This window comes from Sphaeramia orbicularis, chromosome 10, assembly GCF_902148855.1.
Source record: "Sphaeramia orbicularis chromosome 10, fSphaOr1.1, whole genome shotgun sequence".
NCBI classification, from domain to species: Eukaryota; Metazoa; Chordata; class Actinopteri; order Kurtiformes; family Apogonidae; genus Sphaeramia; species Sphaeramia orbicularis.
Genome location: NC_043966.1, coordinates 30259045 through 30280235, shown reverse-complemented (window position 1 = coordinate 30280235; position 21191 = coordinate 30259045). Strand labels below are relative to the sequence as shown.

The following is a 21191-nucleotide window of genomic DNA, read 5'->3' as shown; positions in this document are numbered from 1 at the left end:
TTAAAAATGCACAGAGCAGATTGTTAGTATTGTTTGGCAAACATCCTAGCTGTCTACTACACACACTGATTGACTTTGAAGTAAGTTTTTAACTATCAGGCTAGCAAAGGTTAGCAAAACACAACAAAAATGTCCAAAAAAAAAAAAAAGTAACTTAATTAGCGCTGAAACATCTGCTCTCTATTAAATACCACATTCAGTGTACGAGGCTGATCTGGATTTCCTGAGATATTTTTTTAATTAGACAGCTCACTGAAAAAAAAAGCAGCCAAATATAGAGTGAGAATTTTAATGAAATCTAGAAATAGTCCCGCGTTACATCCCAAGCATGAAAGGTTACGTGCCTTTTAAATGAAACAATCTCCATGTAATGAGAGTCTATTTGTAACTGCAATCATGGAAAATATCCTCGTTCATGTAGTGGTTAGTAGGTAAGAGGTATCGCTACACACACATAAAACAAACACAGGTCATTGTGAAAGGGCATCCAACATTCCCAACATTCTCGATGGTGCCTGGCATCCTGGCCTCCGTCAGCGAAGATCTGACAGATCCCCCATACACCACACACACACACACACACACAACCACACACATACACACACAAACTGCAGCTAACCAATCTGCAACCACAGCCTCAAGCCATAATACACCAATCAGATGCCACAGTTTGACTTCTTTTCTCTTCTCGTTAACTTCCTCCAAATCCACACAGGAATCCCACTGTCATTTGTACAAGGCCGCTGTATTGTCTGTCTACACTCATCTTGAAGGATGGGAATTTACCACTGGATTTTGCCTCCGATTGTCATTCACTGCCAACATGGAAAACAAAACCGATTTTATCCAACTGGGCCTGAAAAGTACCACTGTCAGGTATCATATGACAATTTTCCACCACATGATACTGGCTCAAAATGACCTGACTTTAGTCATTTGTATTTTCCAAATCAGAAATATACTGAGAGGCTTTAAAACACAACTATGTAACATTTCATAAGATGAATAAAAAATGTCATATTAGTTTGTGGAAATATTTTCAGACACAAAGAAAATTAATTTCTTCAGCATCCTATAGTAGGTATAACAACAGTGTGTCTGTCCACCAGTTCCTGTTCACTTCATGGCACTGAGGCCACCAGACTGCTGCTCCATAGGATTCTTACTGCGTAGTGTCACTAGGGAGGCCAGAATAACACGGTGTTGATAGCATTCAGACAGTTCTGCGTTGTCATGCATGAAGACTTAGGCAGATATGGAGCACGATGTGGGGTTCCAGTTCTTAAGGCAGTTTCACAGTCAGTTTTGAAGCCTGTTTTTTTATTGCCAGTGCTGCCTGTGCATAATACAGAAACAGTTTTTTTGTTCTCACTCTTCTTTTTGTAGGTTAGTCCAGAAACATCTAATGTATCAGACAAACCATCAGGACATGCTGATTTGCAATACTACTTGTGAAATGAGTCACTAATCCCTTCACATGCTTGTTTGTGTTTGGTGTATTTATTTCTAAATACATAATATTGCACATTGGTTTTTATTGTGTTTTTAATGCTTCTTTGTATAGTACATCAGATCGCCACACCAATATCACATGAAACTGCTGTGAAATCTTCTTTAATGTAACACAAACATCATCTTTTTGCTTCCTCATTTAACATCATGATTTTCCAGGTTGCCATGTGATCAATTCTATTCTATAATAAATCAATACAATAAAAAAAAGTATCATAAAATCAAATCAATCAGTAGTTAGCAGTGTTTTCACTTGACCTTCTGGTTTCACCTCTGCTCACTTCACTGAGTCCTATTCACACTGATGGAAAACCTCAAACTCAGGTCGAGTTGAGCTGAGTTGAACCCGTCACCATGTGGTGCAAAAACTGCAAAAAAAAAAAAGCTGAAAAAATCTTGATGGCTTCATTTCATCCGCTATTTGGACACTACTACTTGATCCTGTCCTGTGGTTCAATTGGCGACTGTCTGCATTGGTTAAATCCAGTTCAAAACAAGCCCACAAGCAGCAGGAGTCTTATACTCAGGGTATGACTGACAGGAAAGTGATTCCCTTATACTCAGCACTGAAGTTTATTTATCTTTGAGTGGTTTGGCAGGAGAAGCTCTCATTAACATAAATCAAACACACCCTATATGGACCTGAGCAAACACCGCATAAATGATATTCACTGAGCGAGCTGTTGGCGTGTTGAGGTGAATATTTATTAACAAGAAATTAAGGGAATGACTTCTAGTAAAAAGAGGTCTTTAGAAAGAACGTTCTCTTCAAGTGAGCATTGATACAGGATTCTGGAAGTGTGACCACATATGTCTCACACATCCACGCATCAGGAAACAGGACGGTTGAAGTGTTGATGTGTGATCTGCCCCAGCGGCTCCTTTCCTCACAGTGAATGCAACTTATTCCTGTTTCTCAGTCTTCATCTGTCTGCCACGAACGCCACAGCACTGGCATCCATCTTCCACACCTGTCAGGGTCCTGACCCCACGATTCCACCCAGGATTGGTCTCCTCACTCCAGGCCAGGTGCTTTCATTTCACACCTCCATCTCTAGATCACTTTGTCTATCTTTACATCCAAAAACTCGATCCGTTCACGTATTGATTACCAGCTATCTGTCTCTCAGCTGAGGTGATGATCCTCCTGCTCATCTCCGCTCTCATCATGACACTAACTTTACACCCACCCACCCACCCACAAACAGTCACATCTCTAAATCCCTTGTGGACCACCACACCTGTGCCTGTTGTCTGACAATAGCAGGAAACTGAGACATGGTGAGGTTAATGAAAGCCTAATTTTAACACTGCCGCTCTGATCCTTACAGCAAATGGCTTCATTAAAAACTATCACAGGAATTTGAAGAGGGCTACTTAGCACGCTAATAGGCCGACATATGCGTCTCTGGTGGCACATGAGTGGCTATATGTGGGGAGAAAAAAAATAAAAAAACAACTCACACTCTGAGGATCTGTGGACACCAAATACTCTGGGGTGCAACAGAATGAGAGCCGTGCAGGAAATGAGTGGAAAAAGAGATGCTTCCTAAGATGTTAAGGTCAGCACGGGTCAACAGACGGTTAAGTGAGTGGAAAAGAACGAGTCTTGCTCTGTAAATAGCAGACCTGGATTAAACCGTCTACAAATCATTTTTAGTGTTTGGTTTAACTCGCCCGGAGCATCTACTGTTTGTGGTTTTCCACAGAGGACAATCCAGCTTCATTCTGCAGTGCCACAAATAATAAAAAACACAGACCAAAATGCTATATGGTAATTCAGCATCACTTTCAATTGACATTTAATGACATTATGAGGTTTATTATGATCTATTAACTCAGACTCAGGTGGGGGGTCTGTAGTTGAGTGGTTACAGGTGCCAACCAATGCTCCCAGTTTGATTTCTGGTCTGGGTAACATTTGTTGCATGTCATTCCTGCTTCCAGTTTCCTGTCTCTGTGCTACTATCTGCTATTAAAGGTAAGTTAGTCTTCAGGGCTTTCTGGCAGATGAGTCTTTCCAGCATAAAATTTTTAGGAACTTGGTGACTTAGGTAAGGCAGTATAAATAGTCTTAAAGTCCACAGGGGAGAATTTGTCATGGGTGAATGGCTTGTGCTGAAGTCTGTCATGCAAGAGACTGAGGTTCACATTGAGGCGGAAACTGATTCCTTTCACTTACTATTTTCAGCTTTTTCATTATTATTTTCAGTTTGGTAAAACACTGAATTATTTGGTTTAGTTTAAGGATGGAAGCGTTCATGGTTTGGGTTAACAGAGCCTTTTATAATGGCACAATGAAAGTCTTTGTGCCAGAAGGCCATGAAAGCAAAATCTTCCCATGTGCTTAAAAGTAGTCTATAAAATGCCCAAAAATAAATATATAAAAAAGAAAAAAGAATATAAAGCAGATCCAGTTAGGGTTGAAGTATTATCTACTCAAGGTCTGTGGAAAGAGACAAATGAAAACAGTATAGACAGTATTGGTCAACCAAGATGGAAACTGAAGCCCAGTGTCCAGTGTAAGCAGGATGGACTGTGTGAAGAGGGGAAAAAACTGGAAGAGGTAGTGGAAGGAAAGATCAGCTGAGGTCAGCTTTTGGTTAACGGTGGATTAAAGATCATGTTCTACAGTGGTCTGAAACTTTTACTGCCCCCCTTTCATACCCCCATCCCTGCAACACAGGGAGCAGCAAATGGCAATGACATCTGTGATCGTACTTAGAAGAAGAGAAGAGAAGAGAAGAGAAGAGAAGAGAAGAGAAGAGAAGAGAAGAGAAGAGAAGAGAAGAGAAGAGAAGAGAAGAGAAGAGAAGAGAAGAGAAGAAATAGTCCTGGTCCGTCTAATGAGACTCCCAGACCTCCCGGGCTGGTTTGCAGGTGTGTGCAGTCGAATAATGTGCTGGCAGCCTCATTATGGCATTACACTGTTTCGCTCCTCCACAGTGGAAACATCTTGACTGAATCACAGCCCGACAGACCCGAGCACCAATCGAACGACAACTGACATCCTGTCGATTGAAAGTGACAGCGGTGGTTTTGGCCAAGGCCCGCTCTGCCTAAACCAGTCAAACAAAGGGTTTATGAAACCGACAAGAACTGGGGTTGAAGTGGGATTCTGGTCCTTAAAATGAGATTAAGTTTGAGATCAATTTAACCATAAATAATAAAGAAACAAAAAGCTGTCAAAAGCATGGGTTTCTGTCTGGATGTTTGATCGAAGCACTATTAAAAATATAAAGGAAAAAAGACATCAAGAAACTGTTTGGAAATATAATGCCCACTTTATGACAGTGGATGTAAAAAATGAAAACACTTGTATAAAGCTATATTCAACAATGTTAACTTAATGTAAACAGTAAAACATATGAAAATATTTTTATAGGACTTAAGTGAAACCCTGTTGTTGATGAAACCTTTGTGATGTTATGGTTTTTATTTATGGTTCATTGACAAGATATAGCAGAGAGTTGAAACTCTGTCAGTGTCAGTTATCAAATAATATCACACATCATACATAGAACTAAAAATAGAGAATTTTCGTTAATCTCTTTCAGACGTTCAAGATGATCTTGTAAACGTCTCCCTTGCTTGCTCAGTGCAGGAGGCACTGTTGTTCATTATGACGACCAGATGCAGGTTCTTTTGTCAAAGCGCATGTTACTGATGCTTTCCTGAAGCTGTCTGCAGTGTGTGAGTGCACTTCCACAGGCAATGGCAGCGGCGTACGTTACGCACATGGGCTGCACTTGCAGAAAACATCTAATTGGACACAGGATCCTCAGCATACCTTAAATGTGTGCACATGTCTGTTTATGGGAATGTAAAGGCATGAAAGACGCATGAATGAAAAATGAATTTCATTCACACTGACGACTTTTTATTCACATTAAAGCGGAGCCCTGTTTAGCCTGTCTGTCCTCCAACCCCGCCTCATTACCACAATACCACACCACATAGGACAAATGTGACACCACAGTACACAATACTAAAGAATCCAATACCACACTATAAAATCATAACCACCAGGACAAAGATGCATGGTGTGGAACAGGCTAGTTTACCCTCCCTGTGTTGATCATATATAATATTAAAACTATGTGAAGAGCACAGTTGTGTAGGATGAAAAGAAAGAGGAATGGATGACGCGAAAGAGGAGAGAGAGGGGGAAACAGACAACAATAGTCTCTTTTTGTGAGCCTCAGGGGAAAAGACAAAAGATGGGATCAAGCATCTTTCTCCTCTTTTTCTTCCTGTATTAGTTGATAGAACGCTCTGAGCAGTCCACACTTCATTTAGAGTCTCTACGTGTGGGGGAGTGTGTGTGCTGGCCATGTTAGAAACCAGTCCTCATGGATTTGCTGGGCCATATCCAAAATCTGTGTGTGTGTTTCTGTCTATGCACGCACAGTGTGGGGCTACATTACAACAGTATGTGTGCATGTACATACCTCCTCTGCATGTATTTGCTGGCACGCAGGCGTTTGTCTTTGCCAGTGTACGTATTCATGTACCTGTTTATACTGGCCCCTGCGTTGAGACATTTGTTTGCTCTGTGTAACCAGGTTAGACGTTCACCTCAGGGTCTTTTTGTTTTTTTGTTATATGAATCCAATAATAGTTCAGCTAACTCGATTCAGATGCATCACCGACATCAACTTAAGTCGAGTCCAGTATCAGGCCCCTGGGGTCAAATACTGGTCTGAGGGGCCGGGGCAGAGTGCATGTGTGTGAGAGTAACTGATGATTGACATTTGGCAGAGCGGTAAACAGACCAACACACTGGAGGACTGACAACTAGACAGGCAGGCAAACTCAGCACCATTAAAGTGAGGTCATTTGATACTTCTTCTTCTTCTACCCCCTCTTTTTCTGAAGCACTGGTTGACCCCCTAAGTGGACAGATCAGGCCTTCAACCCTCACCACCCCCTGCCCCCCCAACTCAAAAGACTCCTGCTGCTTTCCTAACATTTGCATTGCATCCTGTCCAGTAATAGTAATAGACAACGGGACTCAATTGCCTTTTATTACCTTATTGCAAACTCAGAGTGTAACAATCATAATAGTGCCTGGATATACATACTGACCACAACTTATCGTGTGTATCATAAGTATCACATTGCACCTGAAAACAAACTGTCAGCTGTTTCATCCGGTATCACCAGAGTCACAGAGGAGACAGGTTTGAATTGGGTTTGCCAGGTGGGGGTCGTACTTTTTACATCCTGTTTTGGACACTGTATCTAAGACTTGTTTATGGTTTGAAACTTACAACAGAAAAGTTTGTGGGGCACCATTCAACCAAAATATGTGACATGGTTGTAGATTATTTAGGTCACAAAAAGACAGATAAGCACCGGTGAAGGTGTTGGCTGCAGCAAATGTCTACCACTAAAACCGTAAACTGTTCATTTAAATTGAGTCATTAGAAACATTAAATCACTGAACATTAAGTCTTATTCTTATCTAGATAATACCTGGCTGCTGCAGTGTGTAATCCATCTCAACAGTCTGTCAACAACACAGACTATTTACAGATCTGGGTCTGGTCAAAGTGACGAAGAGGACCAGTACAAGGCCAAAATAGAACTGAGCTGGCAACAACAGCTGCCTTTGTGTCAATGTAGACACTGAGCTAAAGATATGAAAATATATGACACAATTATCCCAAGACATGACAGACTGCAAGGGTTTCATATTTCTGCACTTTACCTTTACATGTTTTCATATGAGTTGTTTTGCAGCATGAAAAAGGCTCAGTTATGTTCTGCTGAATGACATTATCGTAAAGGGTGGTGTTATATTAGGTCACAAAAGATGACAAGCACAGCTGCTTCGCACTATTTTTGCTTTGTCTTGGTCCTATTAAACATGAAGACGCATGTAAATTCACACATAAAGCAAAAGCCGCCCCAGTGGGAAGGCCTTACTTTGAAATGTTAGGTCTACTGTCATGTCTATGACATGACCCAGGGGAAAACATGAAAGACGATCGGTCAGTTTAGAGAGGCTAGTATTAATGAACGTGGTCAAAGAGCAAAGGAGAGACAGAGGAAAGACATAGCATTACATGTAAAGGGCTGACCCCACTTTACTGAGGTCCTGCTGAGACGGGAGGAGGAGGAGAAAGAAGATGGAGAAGAGGCAGTAAAGTGAACACACCACACAGGAGAAAATGGCTTTAGGAAATTCCAAGCACAAGGATATTGTTTGAAAAATAAAGAATAATGGTGCGACGCATTGAACGGGGGGGTGCGGAGCATTGGGATGATTCAAAGCAGGAAAAAGATGTTGGAAGGTGAAGTCGGGAGACAAAGAGATGAGAGAGAAAGACGGCATCGAGGGGTTTGGAGGAATGTGAGACAAGCAGAGAAAAGGGGGTCAAGTCAGGAAGGCTTCCAGCTGCGTTCCCTCCACTCTGATCTTATCTGACTTGTTTGCTTGGGGTCCACACATACACACTGCTTTCCCACCTCCCATACCCCTCTGATCTCCAACAGTCACCCCTTCTGTCTATTTTATTCCTCCTGCAGAATGCTTCTTACCCGAGCAATGCCTTAGGTTTCATGTCCACAAATGGATGCACGCTCATATAAATGCACATAAAATCAGACATTCAGATATGTACCTAGCAAAAATCCTGCACAGGCTTGATAAGCATCTGGGTACTCATGCTCCATTTACTGTTGTCTGTTTCACATTGAAAAGCAAACGAGACAAGTTCAGAGTTAAGAGTTCAGAGGTAATGAGGTCAGTTAAAATCAGTGAATCTGTCTTACAAATTAATTGGCATACCAGACAAATTGTCGTGTCTCTCTAGCGAGATCCAAACATCTGCTGCAAATAAATAAACAAGATGTTCAGTGCCAGGAAAGATGTCTCCTTAACATCTGTTTGGTAAACAACTTCAGTAGCCTGTAGTTGGATAGGATTTTTTTTTTTTTTTTTTTTTTTTGTGAATTACAATAATTAAGGTCTTCAGGGGATTTTTCTGGCTTCAAAAAATCATAAGTCAAAATGCCGGAGATGAGTCTCGTGTGTGTTTTGTGTTTCAGTGTGGGCAGACAGAAATGCAAAGAAGCGTTAGGCCATGAATAAGTAATCTGAATGTTTTTCACTAGTGCAGTAAAATGGATTATGGGTAGATCGGTGGCTGCAGTAACATCACAAATGTCTAAAACCATGTAGAATAAAAGCCCAGATAACTCACGATCAAGAGTGTTCGCTGGAGCACTCTGTCGTAAATCAGCGAGTTGTGGTTAGAGTGGGATTGTTCAGAGCTTGGCATATAAAAACAGTCAAAGCAGCTAACAAATCTGTGCTCAAAGATGAAAAGTTACACCATACACCAGAAATATGACCTCTCATCTTGACGTCTGTGACAAACAAAATGTTAATTATCCTCTCAGATTTGCTCAACTTTATTGTACAAATCTGATTAACACAGATTAACCCCAATTCTCCCAATTAAAACACCATTAGAGAAGTACTTTACACTGGTGGTTTGGCTGTGACTCACAACAACATGTTTAATGATGTCTCCTTATTGGCCCATTGTGTATTATAAACAAGTTTCCCATTTTAAGGGGCCAATCTGGGCTGATATAGCTGAGTATACATACCTTTTTGGTTTAATCCTGGCTTTAAACAGCTAAACTCATTGTTTAGAGTTTAGAAGGGACTCAGGGGCTCAGAGCAACATAAGAAGCAGCGTATGCCAAGATAGTGTCGTAATAACGGCACTGATACATGATGTAGAACATTTCAAAGTGACTAACAAAAACATACCATGACACTGAAGTCCATGTGTACGCTTGAGTTCCTGTATTTTAATTCATCGGGATTGCACACATGATTCCCTTTGACACTCTCTCCTGCTGTCGTCTCACTTTCCCCACTCTCACTGTTCATCCCCGTCTTTGTCCTAGTTCCAAATCACACAATCAAAACCACATGGGCATGAGAAAATACTCCAAGTAAATAAACAAGACCCAAAAATGGCCTTCCTTGTACCTAAAGTGCACCTCAGCACCTGGATTCAAGAAGTATTTACACCAAATAAAACACAGCACAATAAAAAGGTGTGTATGTGTCTGTCTCCGGGTGTAGGTTTCAATGTGTGTTTATATGTGTACATATGTCTGAGCCTTTGTTTGCTCACAGCAGTGCTCTTCTTCTTGATGTGGGCCACGGCTAAAGCTCCTGAACCACAGCGTCATTTAGCTTGTATGAGACACAAACAAACACATGCAACATCCAACATCCAACTACATCAGAGTCTTCACCACCTTCAGTATGTAGAGGAGCTGCATTTGTATGAAGGAGACCAGATGTTTAAGGAAAGGTCGGAAAAGAAAACAGGGAAAGGATAAACACGGAAGGGAAAGTCGTAGAAAATGTAGTCGGACAGAAAATGAGAGAATGAGAGGAAAGAGAGATGGAGGACCTGATAGATTGTCCACATGTTCAACCCAAATATTCGGCTGTAACTTGAGCTGAGTGGACATCTGTGATATACTCTCCTGGCTCTGAAAATGCACTCAGGACTCACTTTATTACGATTCTGAGTGGAACAGCAAGTATGCAGATAAGACGTCCCTATAGAGGCTGGCAATGGAGATGGACTGTTGGGTGGTATGCAGAACTGTAGAAACACACATGGTCGTGCTGACACAGAAAACACATGCACATGCACACGAGGTGAGCCAACATGAAGTCCCGAACATACACACTCAGCAGTAAGAATGCGCACAAGTTTGCTCAATATCTAAAAAACAGATGGAATGCTGATAAAAAAAAGAGGTTTCAACATGTGCAGTATATTTCAGTGCACTCAGTTTCTTTATTTCCCCCTCCCTACCACCCCTCCCATCTGCGCCTCAGCACCAGCAGTGTCACTATTCCTGACAGAAACCAAGTGTTTCAATTTAATGGCAGTAAGTCATGGTGTGTGTCCACCACTGTGCACTCATTAACACTTACTTAGCAGCCATTATCACACTGTCACTGCAACATCCGCCTGCAAAACTGGCGATAAAAATGCTGAGACAACTGCTGGCATGCATGCACGGAGATGTATGTGCAAATATTCATTCACACATACACGTCGAGATCTCCACATAAGCTCTGGCCGAGCAGCTGATCCATCGAGACAGGGTCATTTCAGCGTTATACGATTGTAATTGCGTTCAGATATCCGCGCTGCTCGGAAATGACTCCTTGCAAAATCCACAAATCAGTGTCAGGGAAACTTCAGCGGTGTGAAATGACCCGTCAATGGCTTTGGCAAGTCGTTTCAGATAAAATGAACCTGATAGTTTAAATGCAGTCGCTGTGGTTTAATGTTAAGCTTAAGGCGTGTAACATACGACCGTAAACATGAGAGCTGAACAACTGTGTGTTTTGCTTGGGTAACTTTCAACATTTGAGGTTTAAAACTTGATTGTGTCAGTGTCTTTTTCTAACTTCCTCAAAAAAAGTGACCGAAACCTCCTGTGATAAATAGCTCCTTTTAATAAAAATGCAAATCTATAATTACACGGTCAGCCTTCCAAATGTCTCATACCACAGTCGAGTTGTAACTTCTGTTGCCTGTGGTCTACTACTAAGTTTCTCTGCCTCAGCAAAACAAATCTGCTTGTAATTGCTGCTGCTTCTGGCAGCTACACAACCAGGGATTTAGCTTGTTGGATAGACACACCTGCAGGACTCACACACCCTCTGCATCTCTTCATTGTCTGTTTACAGTACGGCTGATAGCCATCTGCGCCCCTGCCTCAACCCTGGCTGAACTTGAGGTTAATATATACATAGAGCGGACAGAGTGACCCACTGTGGAAACGCAACAGCCTGGGGACATCCAGACACCACAGACTTACTATATACAGTCCGCAAATCACAAATATAGACAAGATAGAAGAGTAGAAGGAGGATAAAAATAAGAGACAAAAATAGTAAGATGGAGACAAAGGTCAAACTGAGAGAGAAAGCAGGCGTGCCACTTGTAAATACACCCATCCCTGTATGCTGGTGTTAAGTTGTTGAGAGTTTTCCTGCGCTCCACTCCCTTCTGCCCTCGCCTCCCTGTTATGACAGAATAACATGGAACAGTGATGCTCAGGGCTCGTTCAAAGGTTTCAGGCCCAGTTTTACGAGCTCAGGTCTCATTAAAGAGGTGCTGGGAGAGTGACGAGCTTGTCAAGGAGCTTTTACACTATGCAGGAGCGTGTTCGGCACAGTGAGACCATCTGGATCCTCCGAGCCCTGCTTCACACCTCCGAACGCCCCCACGGCTCCTAGGAAAGACACCTTGATTGCTCATTCTACTGTATATCTGGGAGGAAGGGAGGGAGTCAGCGATAACCTCTGAACCATCTCTGCCTCCCTTTTGTCTGGGTTCACGTCCAGAGATGCTATCTGTCTAATAAATCCAGGAGCGTTTGCGTGAGTCCCGTTCCACAGCTGGATTCAGCATGCTACATTCCTGGTGGACTAACTGGATTGTAAATGCCATCTAAAAGACTGATACTGATGATCCATGTTGGACATCTTCACTGCTGATGCAATCGCAGCTGTATGTCTGTAAACACGAAAAGGCACACACTGTAGAGCAGCAGGGGATCATTTAACCTCGGTGTTGCCAGCCAGCCAGAGGCCACATGGCGGTGTTAAATAGTTTTTCTGCTCCCCCATTAAAAGCCTATTCACCTTGTCACCTGCCACTTGTGATAATTAAAGAAAACATCATAATCGGTTCCACATTTAGCGCTGTGTCTGCTCAGCTCTGCTCCGTACGCTCTTTCCTGCCTCCCTTTCTCTTAGAGTAGATCAGCTCTTACTCCATCTCTTATTATTTAATAGCTCGTGACACTACTAGTTAAAGCTTTTAAAGGTAACAGTGAAGTCTGCACAGTTTTATAATTAATTTTAGCGGTGCTAGCTCTGGAACTGATCGCTCCTCTTTGCTTCACTCAAGGCAAACATTTTTTTTTTCAATATAAGTCTAGAATACAAAGTCATATTCAAACAATTACAAACAAAAAAAGTACTGTTTCACATTACGTTATAACCCTTTACAGGCCATCTGTCTTGTAACAAGTTAACAGATTCTGTGGCTCCAGAAACACCACGAATGATTCTGTGGTGATGCCCTTAGATCAATCCAAGGCTGAAGAAATGACTTATGTCTCTGTGGTTTAACACACCACTGTGTGCTTTTGATGCACACTGGTCTGCTGAAAACAAATGGTGTTTTGAAATCTCATGCATCAGACAATGCATAACTGTATGAAGATCAGCGACTCAGATATTCTGTTAAATTGTGTTTTACTTTGAAGTCATGTGTTTTCTAATGATGGATATCTCATTTTGGAATGAACCTTTTGAAGAGTTATTTATTTTATGGTTGTAAAATATTAACAATAGGGATGCACAAATATATGGGTCGACCGTCTGCATTGTTGACTGACACTGGCTTTTGGCAAATAAGATGCCCTTTTACAGATGGCAGCTGCTGATGTTTATCTGTTATGTTTTTTTCATGGCTGTTTCATAAAATCGTATGAGTGAATTTGTTGTCATTTTAATGACACTGTGATGAAAGCCTTACAAACTTTAAAACAGTTCAGTAACTTTTTTATAATGAAGATTTATTTGTTTTCCTGGCACTAAACTGAGGAAAAAAAACCCACAACAAACACAAAATAAAAGCGCTATCTGCATTTGCTATTTGTCAGATTATTAGTTTATATTGTATCAGACAAGACTTTCACAATTAACAATTGATAAACTTAATGTTTCTGTGTATTATATTACAAATACTCCTTAATACTGTGTAGAGCTCATGTTTTTCAGCTGTATTACAGTTCTATCTACCTGTGATAATAAGAAACAGATTAACCAGGCCCATGTTGCCCAGGCTGTCAGAGGTGTGTAAAGGTATATTTCCTGTATTTGTATCCTAGCAACACTGATATGGAGATACATAGAGCATGAGAAAACTCAGCCTCATAAACAGAACTTCCTCAGTTCAGTGAAAAGCCTGGAAAAGACAATGATGTAAATATAAACAGGCCCTGTTGCTCAATAGTTGGCTCCTTTTGGAAACCGCTAGCCAGGAGGCGATGACCTATAATACAAAGCTTAAATATGAACACATGGAGGTAAAGTCCTTCAAATAAATACCACATCATTTCCTGCTTTAAATGATCTCAGTCAGTTCTGACAGCTTATGCGATATTATGTCAATAGATAATTGCATCCAGAAGTGTTTATCAGTACGTTGTTGTAACTACATCCCTGTCTGTTGAGGAAGCTCCTCTTGGCTGATGTATGGGTTCTCGACATGTTCAGATTTGTCGCCTGGCACCTGGCCCTTAAGCCACTCGATGTGTTCCTGAGGTCCCCATGGCCCTTCATGGACTGCCGACTGGCCGGCTTGTGTCCAGCTGTTTATTTTTTAAAAGGAAAAATGTCGGCCCTGCTGTTAAACACTGTGGTTTCACAAAGCTAACTTTAATAAGAAGGCTGATGAGAGACAGAGCGGGTGAGGGGGCTGGATGTGGTTTGTGTGTGGGTGGGTGAGTGTGCATATAGCGTACATGTGTGCAAACTGATGGTCAAGAGGGCAATACACACACACACACACACACACACACACACATACAACTAATAACTGTACAGATACACACCTGTAGAAGTTATTCCATTCATCCAAGGGCATGTCTTGAACCGTAACCTACGACCTGCTTACTCAGCCTGTGACCTCAACGACATAGACACAACCATCTCCAAACTAAATATCTTCAGCTTTCCAAGTGCATTCCCCTCTCCTTCTACAAATAAACTGAGCACACTCTCCTTCCAAGATCATCTTCCAAATAAGAACAAGATATCAAGAAGAGTCACTCATTTTTATTCCCGCTGTAACACTGCCCAGAGGGAATAAAAGCAAAGGATAAAAGCAACGTAAGGACACGAGCATAGAAGAGTGTACTTTAGAGCTGCTGTCTATACGATGATGAGATCTGCAGTAGGTGATGTAGCAGTAAATAAAAAAGCAGGCTAGAGGGGAATGTAGGGGGGAGGCATTAAGCTGCTGCCTTTATTATATTGTCCAACATAAAGCAAAAATGACCAGTAAAACAATCATTATTACTAAATCATAACTGAAGAAGTCTGAATCTACTGATTAAACCTGTGAATTTAACTCATGTCACATTAACTGCTGGAGAAACATAATTCTGCAAGTGGACTGGCTGTGAGGAGGAGGATTTCACTCCCAACTACTGAAGCGGAAAGAGATTTACACAGCAGAAAACACCCTCCAGACTCCAGTGATTGGAAATCTGAGTATGGATGTGCATGCAAAGACACCACGTCGTACTTGCCCGTGCACAGCAGCGGGATAAAAAGTATTTTGTATTTTCAAAATTGTATATTTTCTTCCCTGGTTTAAAATATCCTCCTCCCTGCAGCATAATGTAATAAGCCACCTGGACTTTCTGCCACAGGATACCCTCTTCATAAGCGACTTCTTACACTGCGGTGTTCAAGCAATACTGTCAGTCACTGGGAGTCAAACACTAAAAACATATGCCCGCAGACATCAAAACAAACATACATGCACGAAACACATGGGGGCAAGCATATACACAGAGAAATAGACATGTATATGAAAGCAGAGACAGACACACACAGAGTATTTATGTTCAACGCTCCAGCATTTTAATACTTAAAGAAACTGCCTACAGCTCCAAGCTACGGTGGAACGAATCTAAAATGAGACTGCTTAAGAAAACAAATTTCCTCCATTCATTGTTTTAAAATGGTCATTAATGGATCTCATACAGCCTATGTGTTCTTCCTGTGGCGATAGATTGTATAAGTAGCTGCAAGCTTCCTGTCTCATTTATTATGGCTTTAAAAACTAACGCAGCCCTGGGGGGTGTTGGCCCCATTCCGGGTCTCCGTCTCCGTAGAACCGGCTTCCCCCGTCTCCTCCTGCAGGTAGGAGAGCAGGAAGCTGAGTAAGGGGAGCGGCGTGCAGCCTCCCCTCTGCCTCCTGGGTGAGACGCTGTTTCCCAGACAGTTTACATCAGCAGACTGTTGATGGGCTTCACGCAAAATGAAGGCACAAGGCAGACACAACTTTTCACAGATATGCTATTGACTGCATGTGTACGTGTTAAATGCGTCAAAGCGCCCAGCTGTGAGCATGCCTTCTTAATTAAACCAATACACACAAACACAGGTCTGTGTTCCCACTCATTGTGTTAATGAGCTCTTATCTGATGGAAATGGATCTGACCACACAGCCAGTGGTCCGACCTCTTGCCCTCGTATACACTAACACCAAAGGCCTACATGCCCGCACCGACTGAAGGCACTCGGTCATAAATATCAGTTAAAGGTTCAAGATGTAAGATTGGTGCATGCTTGTGTGCATCTGTGGAGTTTTGTACTGGGAGACTAGATTAACTATTACCTATAACTGTAAGCTACTGACTGTAGTGGACCTGGTCAAAAGTCTGTTCACTGATTCGTATGTAGAGGATAAATCCTTTTTCCAAGTCGATCCTTGTGCGCTCCCCTGAGTTCTTTATTGCATCTCTTCAGCTCTTCCACAGCTGCAACTCTAGCTCCATCTGTTAATGTCCACAAATGACCAGCTCCCAGTACAATACAACTCCAAGATAAACTTCACATAAACACACAAGAACACAAAACATATAATTTCTGCAGGAGTGTCTCATTTAAAAATAAATAAATATACATAAAAACCATCACGGGAGTTACATCACCACTGAAAATGAATCTGATGTCAGTCAGGCAGAAACTATGTTTACTGTATTATGTATGTATTAGCTTTTTATTCATATTATATTAGTGACTTATTTCTTTCTGATATGGTTGCAAGAAATGTTAAACCTAATGTTACTAAAAGGGATATGTCATCACTGAAGCAGACTATTACATTGATTACAATTACATATTTCTCTAAATTGGAACATTATTTCAAACATTGTTGAGCACACAGATAACCGATATTAAACCATAAAGACCCAGTGCTACTTTTATGTCAGTTCAGAAAGGAAATTTTCTCTATATCTAACCTTTCTTACGTGATTTATCAGCTTTTATTTATAATATCATCTTCTGCATTTTGTATTTTATCAGTATAAATCAGGTATTTTCCTGTATTTAATTTACTGATGATGTAGATGTTCATAAAAGCTCAGATCAAACTTGAGGGTTATTATATCAAAAACAGAGAAAACTGCAGAAAAAGTGACTTTTTCAGCTAAATATAACATTAACTGAACATAAACCAAGCATTTTCATCCACTGTCATTGATCAAACTCTATTTTACTGGTGAATCAGTGTTGTAGAAGATGACAGTGTTTCCACATTTCCATGTCCAAATGGGTCATATCTGATGACCATGAAAAGATGACAAACTGCATTTTACACCAATTATTTACATGGATTGCTATGATTAGTGGATCAACAGGTATTAAACAGATTACACCAGTAGATGGTTGTGGTCAGCTATGGATGTTTGGGTCTTTATGGGTTAAATATTTTAATGTTAGATATTATAGCTTTAAGACACATATGTGAGGATGTACATCATAAGTTAAACAAACAATCAGATTTACATAACCTCTTGTTTCAGACTTCATCCAAATGCACTGAAAAGGGTTCATGGTTGACTGCATTGTTCTAACATCTTGTCTTTGAGAAGTAACATGAGTGGGTGTGTCTGGCTGAGATTTGTTTTTGGGTCTGTGCCCAAGTGTGGGCAGACTGTACGCCCCCTGGTCGGTATCAGACCTGTTAAACAGGCTTTAAATGCAAAGTGCGGAGATGACAATACACTCCCTCTACACAGGACACATAGAGGCCTCACATGGTTTTAATTAGTCGAGGCACCATAAATGTGTTGTGTTCATGTGTAAATAATGAATGTGTGTGTACGTTTGTCTGCGAGTACATGTTGTGTGTCTGTTGAGGGAACAGGCGGGTGTTAATTGCAAACACCTGAAGCTTGTAAGCAGTCGTACTCTGTGACATAGTTTTGTCGAGGCCGTAACGACTGCTGGCCCGTCGTATCTTTGAGCATAAAAGTGTCACAAAGCTGCCTCTGTGACAGATAAACGTCCCTGGGATCACATACTTTACAAACAGTATCTGTGTGTCTCCACAAATGACTGCACCAGACAGCTGTGCCTTTAAAGTACTTACATTTTTTTAATCAGAGGAGAGTCATTTTAGTCAGAAATGCCAATGAAAACTCTAACATCATCATGGCCTGTGCTGCTGCAGAAATGCTGCCCCCTGTTGGGCTCCTGTCTTCATGAACACTGAAAGGTGAGCGCCCCAATGTGGAGGGCATAGCTTTAATAGCACGAATGCTGGTCATGCTGCGTGTGGTTGTGTCTCACACCCACATACAGGCAGAAATACCTTGGCCTATGATCCTGTTGGTGAGAGATTCAGGTTTCAGATGGCAGAGTTGGTGCTAAAGGGAGGGGAGAGGCTCTTCTTACAGTGTCGTGTTGAGAGAGGTGCCTCTGTCGGCTCCTCAAAGGATCAAGGACAGAAACTCAGACACATACACCCCCCACACACACAGCCACATGGGACCACGATCCAGTCTGTGTACCGACCCACCGAGGATGGGATGTACACATGGAGGCACATTTGACTAAAGTCCACATATACCACATATGCACAGAAACACACCCCAAACAGAAAAACACACAGCAAGTTTATCAACTAAGAGACTCTTTAGAAATAAACACATTCGATGGAGAAATGTTAACAAGTCACTATTGAGTAATCTAACTGGGGAGTCAGAAAAACAAAAAAAAGCATGTCCACAGGCATTTTGTTGCATCAAAGCCGCAATAAACAGAATAGGCTTTTGTTTCGCTAAAAACAAAACATCATATTTTAAGACCAGAAACTGTGGAGAGGATTTAAAATACACATCTGAATTTTTGCGGAGGCTTTGTTTTTCAGTGTCTAAACCGCCTAATTTTACAGCAGTTTAAAAAAATTAAGAGGAACATATGGTGAAACATCTGATACAATAATCTAATCTAATCAATGACTTCATTATTCAAGGATTAACAGCACGACCTAGTGAACAGTGACTCTGCCATCACTTGAGTCAACAGGTTTTATGGATGAATGTGGAAAGTGGGACAACAGCTTGTTTTAACAGTGTCACCGGCTTTGGTCCTGTTGTATCCAATGCAAACAACAAACACTAACACAAACTTCACTGACCAACCAGACAGAGCCAGGCTATCCTGGCACAGCAAAACTTCAGACGGAAAACAGAATGTGTTGAAAACAAGCCAGAAATTCCACTTGTGAACGCTTTCACCTGTTCGTATTGTTGCGGGGGCTATTCACACCCAGAGATAAAAAGAAAAGAAAGAACAAGAGCCAGGGAAGGAAATTCCCCAAATCTTCAGATAAGGATCTTCAAAACCTTACCTTCGCAAAAAAAAAAAAAAAATTAAGGACATAAATATGTGCATGCCGTCTTCTGTTTCAAACTAAAACAGCAAGATTCGACTTGAGGTGTAATTTTAAAACTAGAATGTAATGAATGCCAGCTTCAATAAAAAAACATGCACATCCTGTCGCTGCTTAGTCATAGGATGTGCACAGTTTTTATTTTCTATGTCTAAACCATTACCTCCACAGCTGATACTCACGAACTAAACACATCAAATACAAATAATGCCACCTTTCCTTTCTTTATTCACTGCCAATAAGGGGGACCATGATGTGGATCACATACTGTTCTCCACCCAGAAACTATCACAAGCTCTGTAATGAACACCACAAGACAAATGTGGTCAACGTTGGCACACGGCTGCTCCGTCCCCTAAAGTGAGCATCCCCCCACTGGTACACGGCTGCAGGGCTCAGAGTGGATGTCTCGACCCCACTGAGCTGCTGAGTGTTGAGCCCTGCTGTCACAGTATGGGCCCTTCACTGGCTTAAGGGGCCGTAATCCCCCACACACACAAAAACACACTCACACACATAAACATACAGTGTTAAAGTACAGGAAGGCTAGTGGGGAGTCAGAGGCAGCTTCAGCAGTAATAACTCAGCGTACAGTTTGAGTGTGTTGTGTCTACTAGAAGCAGACTGACATACCTGGAGGACAGGAGCACTCTGGGCTGACGTCCCTCGCTGTCCTCAGTTTTGGCATCATGACCACCACTTTCTGCAGAAACACAACCAAACCCGGGATTAGAAATCTGGTGCACATTATCGACAAAGTAAAACAAATTGCCTGTGTTCAGTCAAATGTGAATAAATATAAATCACAAACCAGAACAGAAAAAAAAAAGCTAGTGGTTTAATGTGCATATAAACAATTATATTTTCTTAGATGGTGACCTTTCAACCACATGCAGCTCAAAGGAAACTCATTTTATTCTAATTTCTTTTCCACAAGATAAAATTATAGGTTGGCGTCTATCATCAGTGGTTATGTCACCCTATAAAGAGCTTTAACTGCAAACTAATTGGCCAGATGCATGCATGGTTGATCCCTAAAGTCATGCATTTAGGGGGACTGATTTTAGGACCAATAATTAGGATAAGATTACACAAAAACGCCTGTGCTTTTGTAGATTTCACTGGAGTGAATGGACCAGGCGCAGATTACGCACAAGTCCGTCGGAGGTTCATAAATAGTGTCTAGATATACAGTAGAAGTGATGGAATGTATATTAACAAAACTCTGTGTACCTCTTCCACTAGTTTTCCTATTGAAGTGCTCAGCTCTGGAATAAGGCTCCCATCCTGGTTTAGAAAAGCCATGTGCGGTGGATGAAAGATGGACATCTTTTGCATCTCCATCTGCAGCCGGTTTTCCAGCTGGTAGGTCTTGAAGCTCATCAGCAGACACACAGTGATGGAGCTGAGGGACATCAGCAAGCACAGAGCCACGGGTAACCCCGGCAGCCACCGCTGAGCCACGGACTTTGGGGCGCACTGACACACTTTCCTTCCCCCCACAGAGTCGCCGTTTGTATCCATGGTCAAATCCTGCTTTAAAGTTTTCCTGATGAACAAAAAGTAACCAAAATGTGCTGGTTGGATATCTGTCTGCCGCAAAAAGAGAAGGATGGCACTGTGCAGTTCCTTTACGCATGAACGCCAGCCAGCTTCAGTGTGGACAGAGGGCTGGAGTGAGTGTGGGAGCAGCAGTGCGCACCGCAGAGATGTGGATGCCCACCCGAGAACAGGCGCCTCGCGACTTGTAGGTTGTTGTTTCCTGTTCGAGAGTATCCTACATGGATGTGCAAGTGCAACTACCAATGAGTACAACTGTCTGCCTCCCTAAAAGTTGCACATCCAACTGGTTGAGATGCGCCCGCCCCACTGACCACGTGGGAGGCTGCAGATTGACAGCTGTGAGCCCACGGTGATTGTTTGTTTGGTGTAGCAGAGGATGCGTTCACTGACAACCTGCATTTGGTAACACCTCAGTCCACCATGTCCAAACACACATAACAAGATGTTCATTAATGAGGGAATTTAGGCTGAAATACTTTAAATAACTGGAGTCTGAGCAGTGGGAGATCACACATGTGTATGTTGTCCACGGACGGCGCCGTGTATTGAAGATGTTTTCCATTA

General features: G+C 41.8%; 1 protein-coding gene across 10 annotated transcripts in view; it reads right to left on the bottom strand.

Annotated features, from left to right (window-relative positions):
• Positions 1-20896, bottom strand: part of LOC115427461 (collagen alpha-1(XXIII) chain-like) — a 140612-nt gene extending 119716 nt beyond the window's left edge. For all 10 annotated transcript variants that reach the window (XM_030146022.1, XM_030146027.1, XM_030146028.1 and 7 more), the window contains exons 1-2: positions 20298-20896; positions 19698-19767 (exon numbers count right to left, since the gene is read on the bottom strand). In XM_030146022.1, coding sequence (XP_030001882.1) covers positions 19698-19767; positions 20298-20588 — 361 coding nt within the window. In that variant the 5' untranslated portion in view covers positions 20589-20896. The remainder of the gene's footprint in view (positions 1-19697; positions 19768-20297) is intronic.
• Positions 20897-21191: the final 295 nt, after the last annotated feature.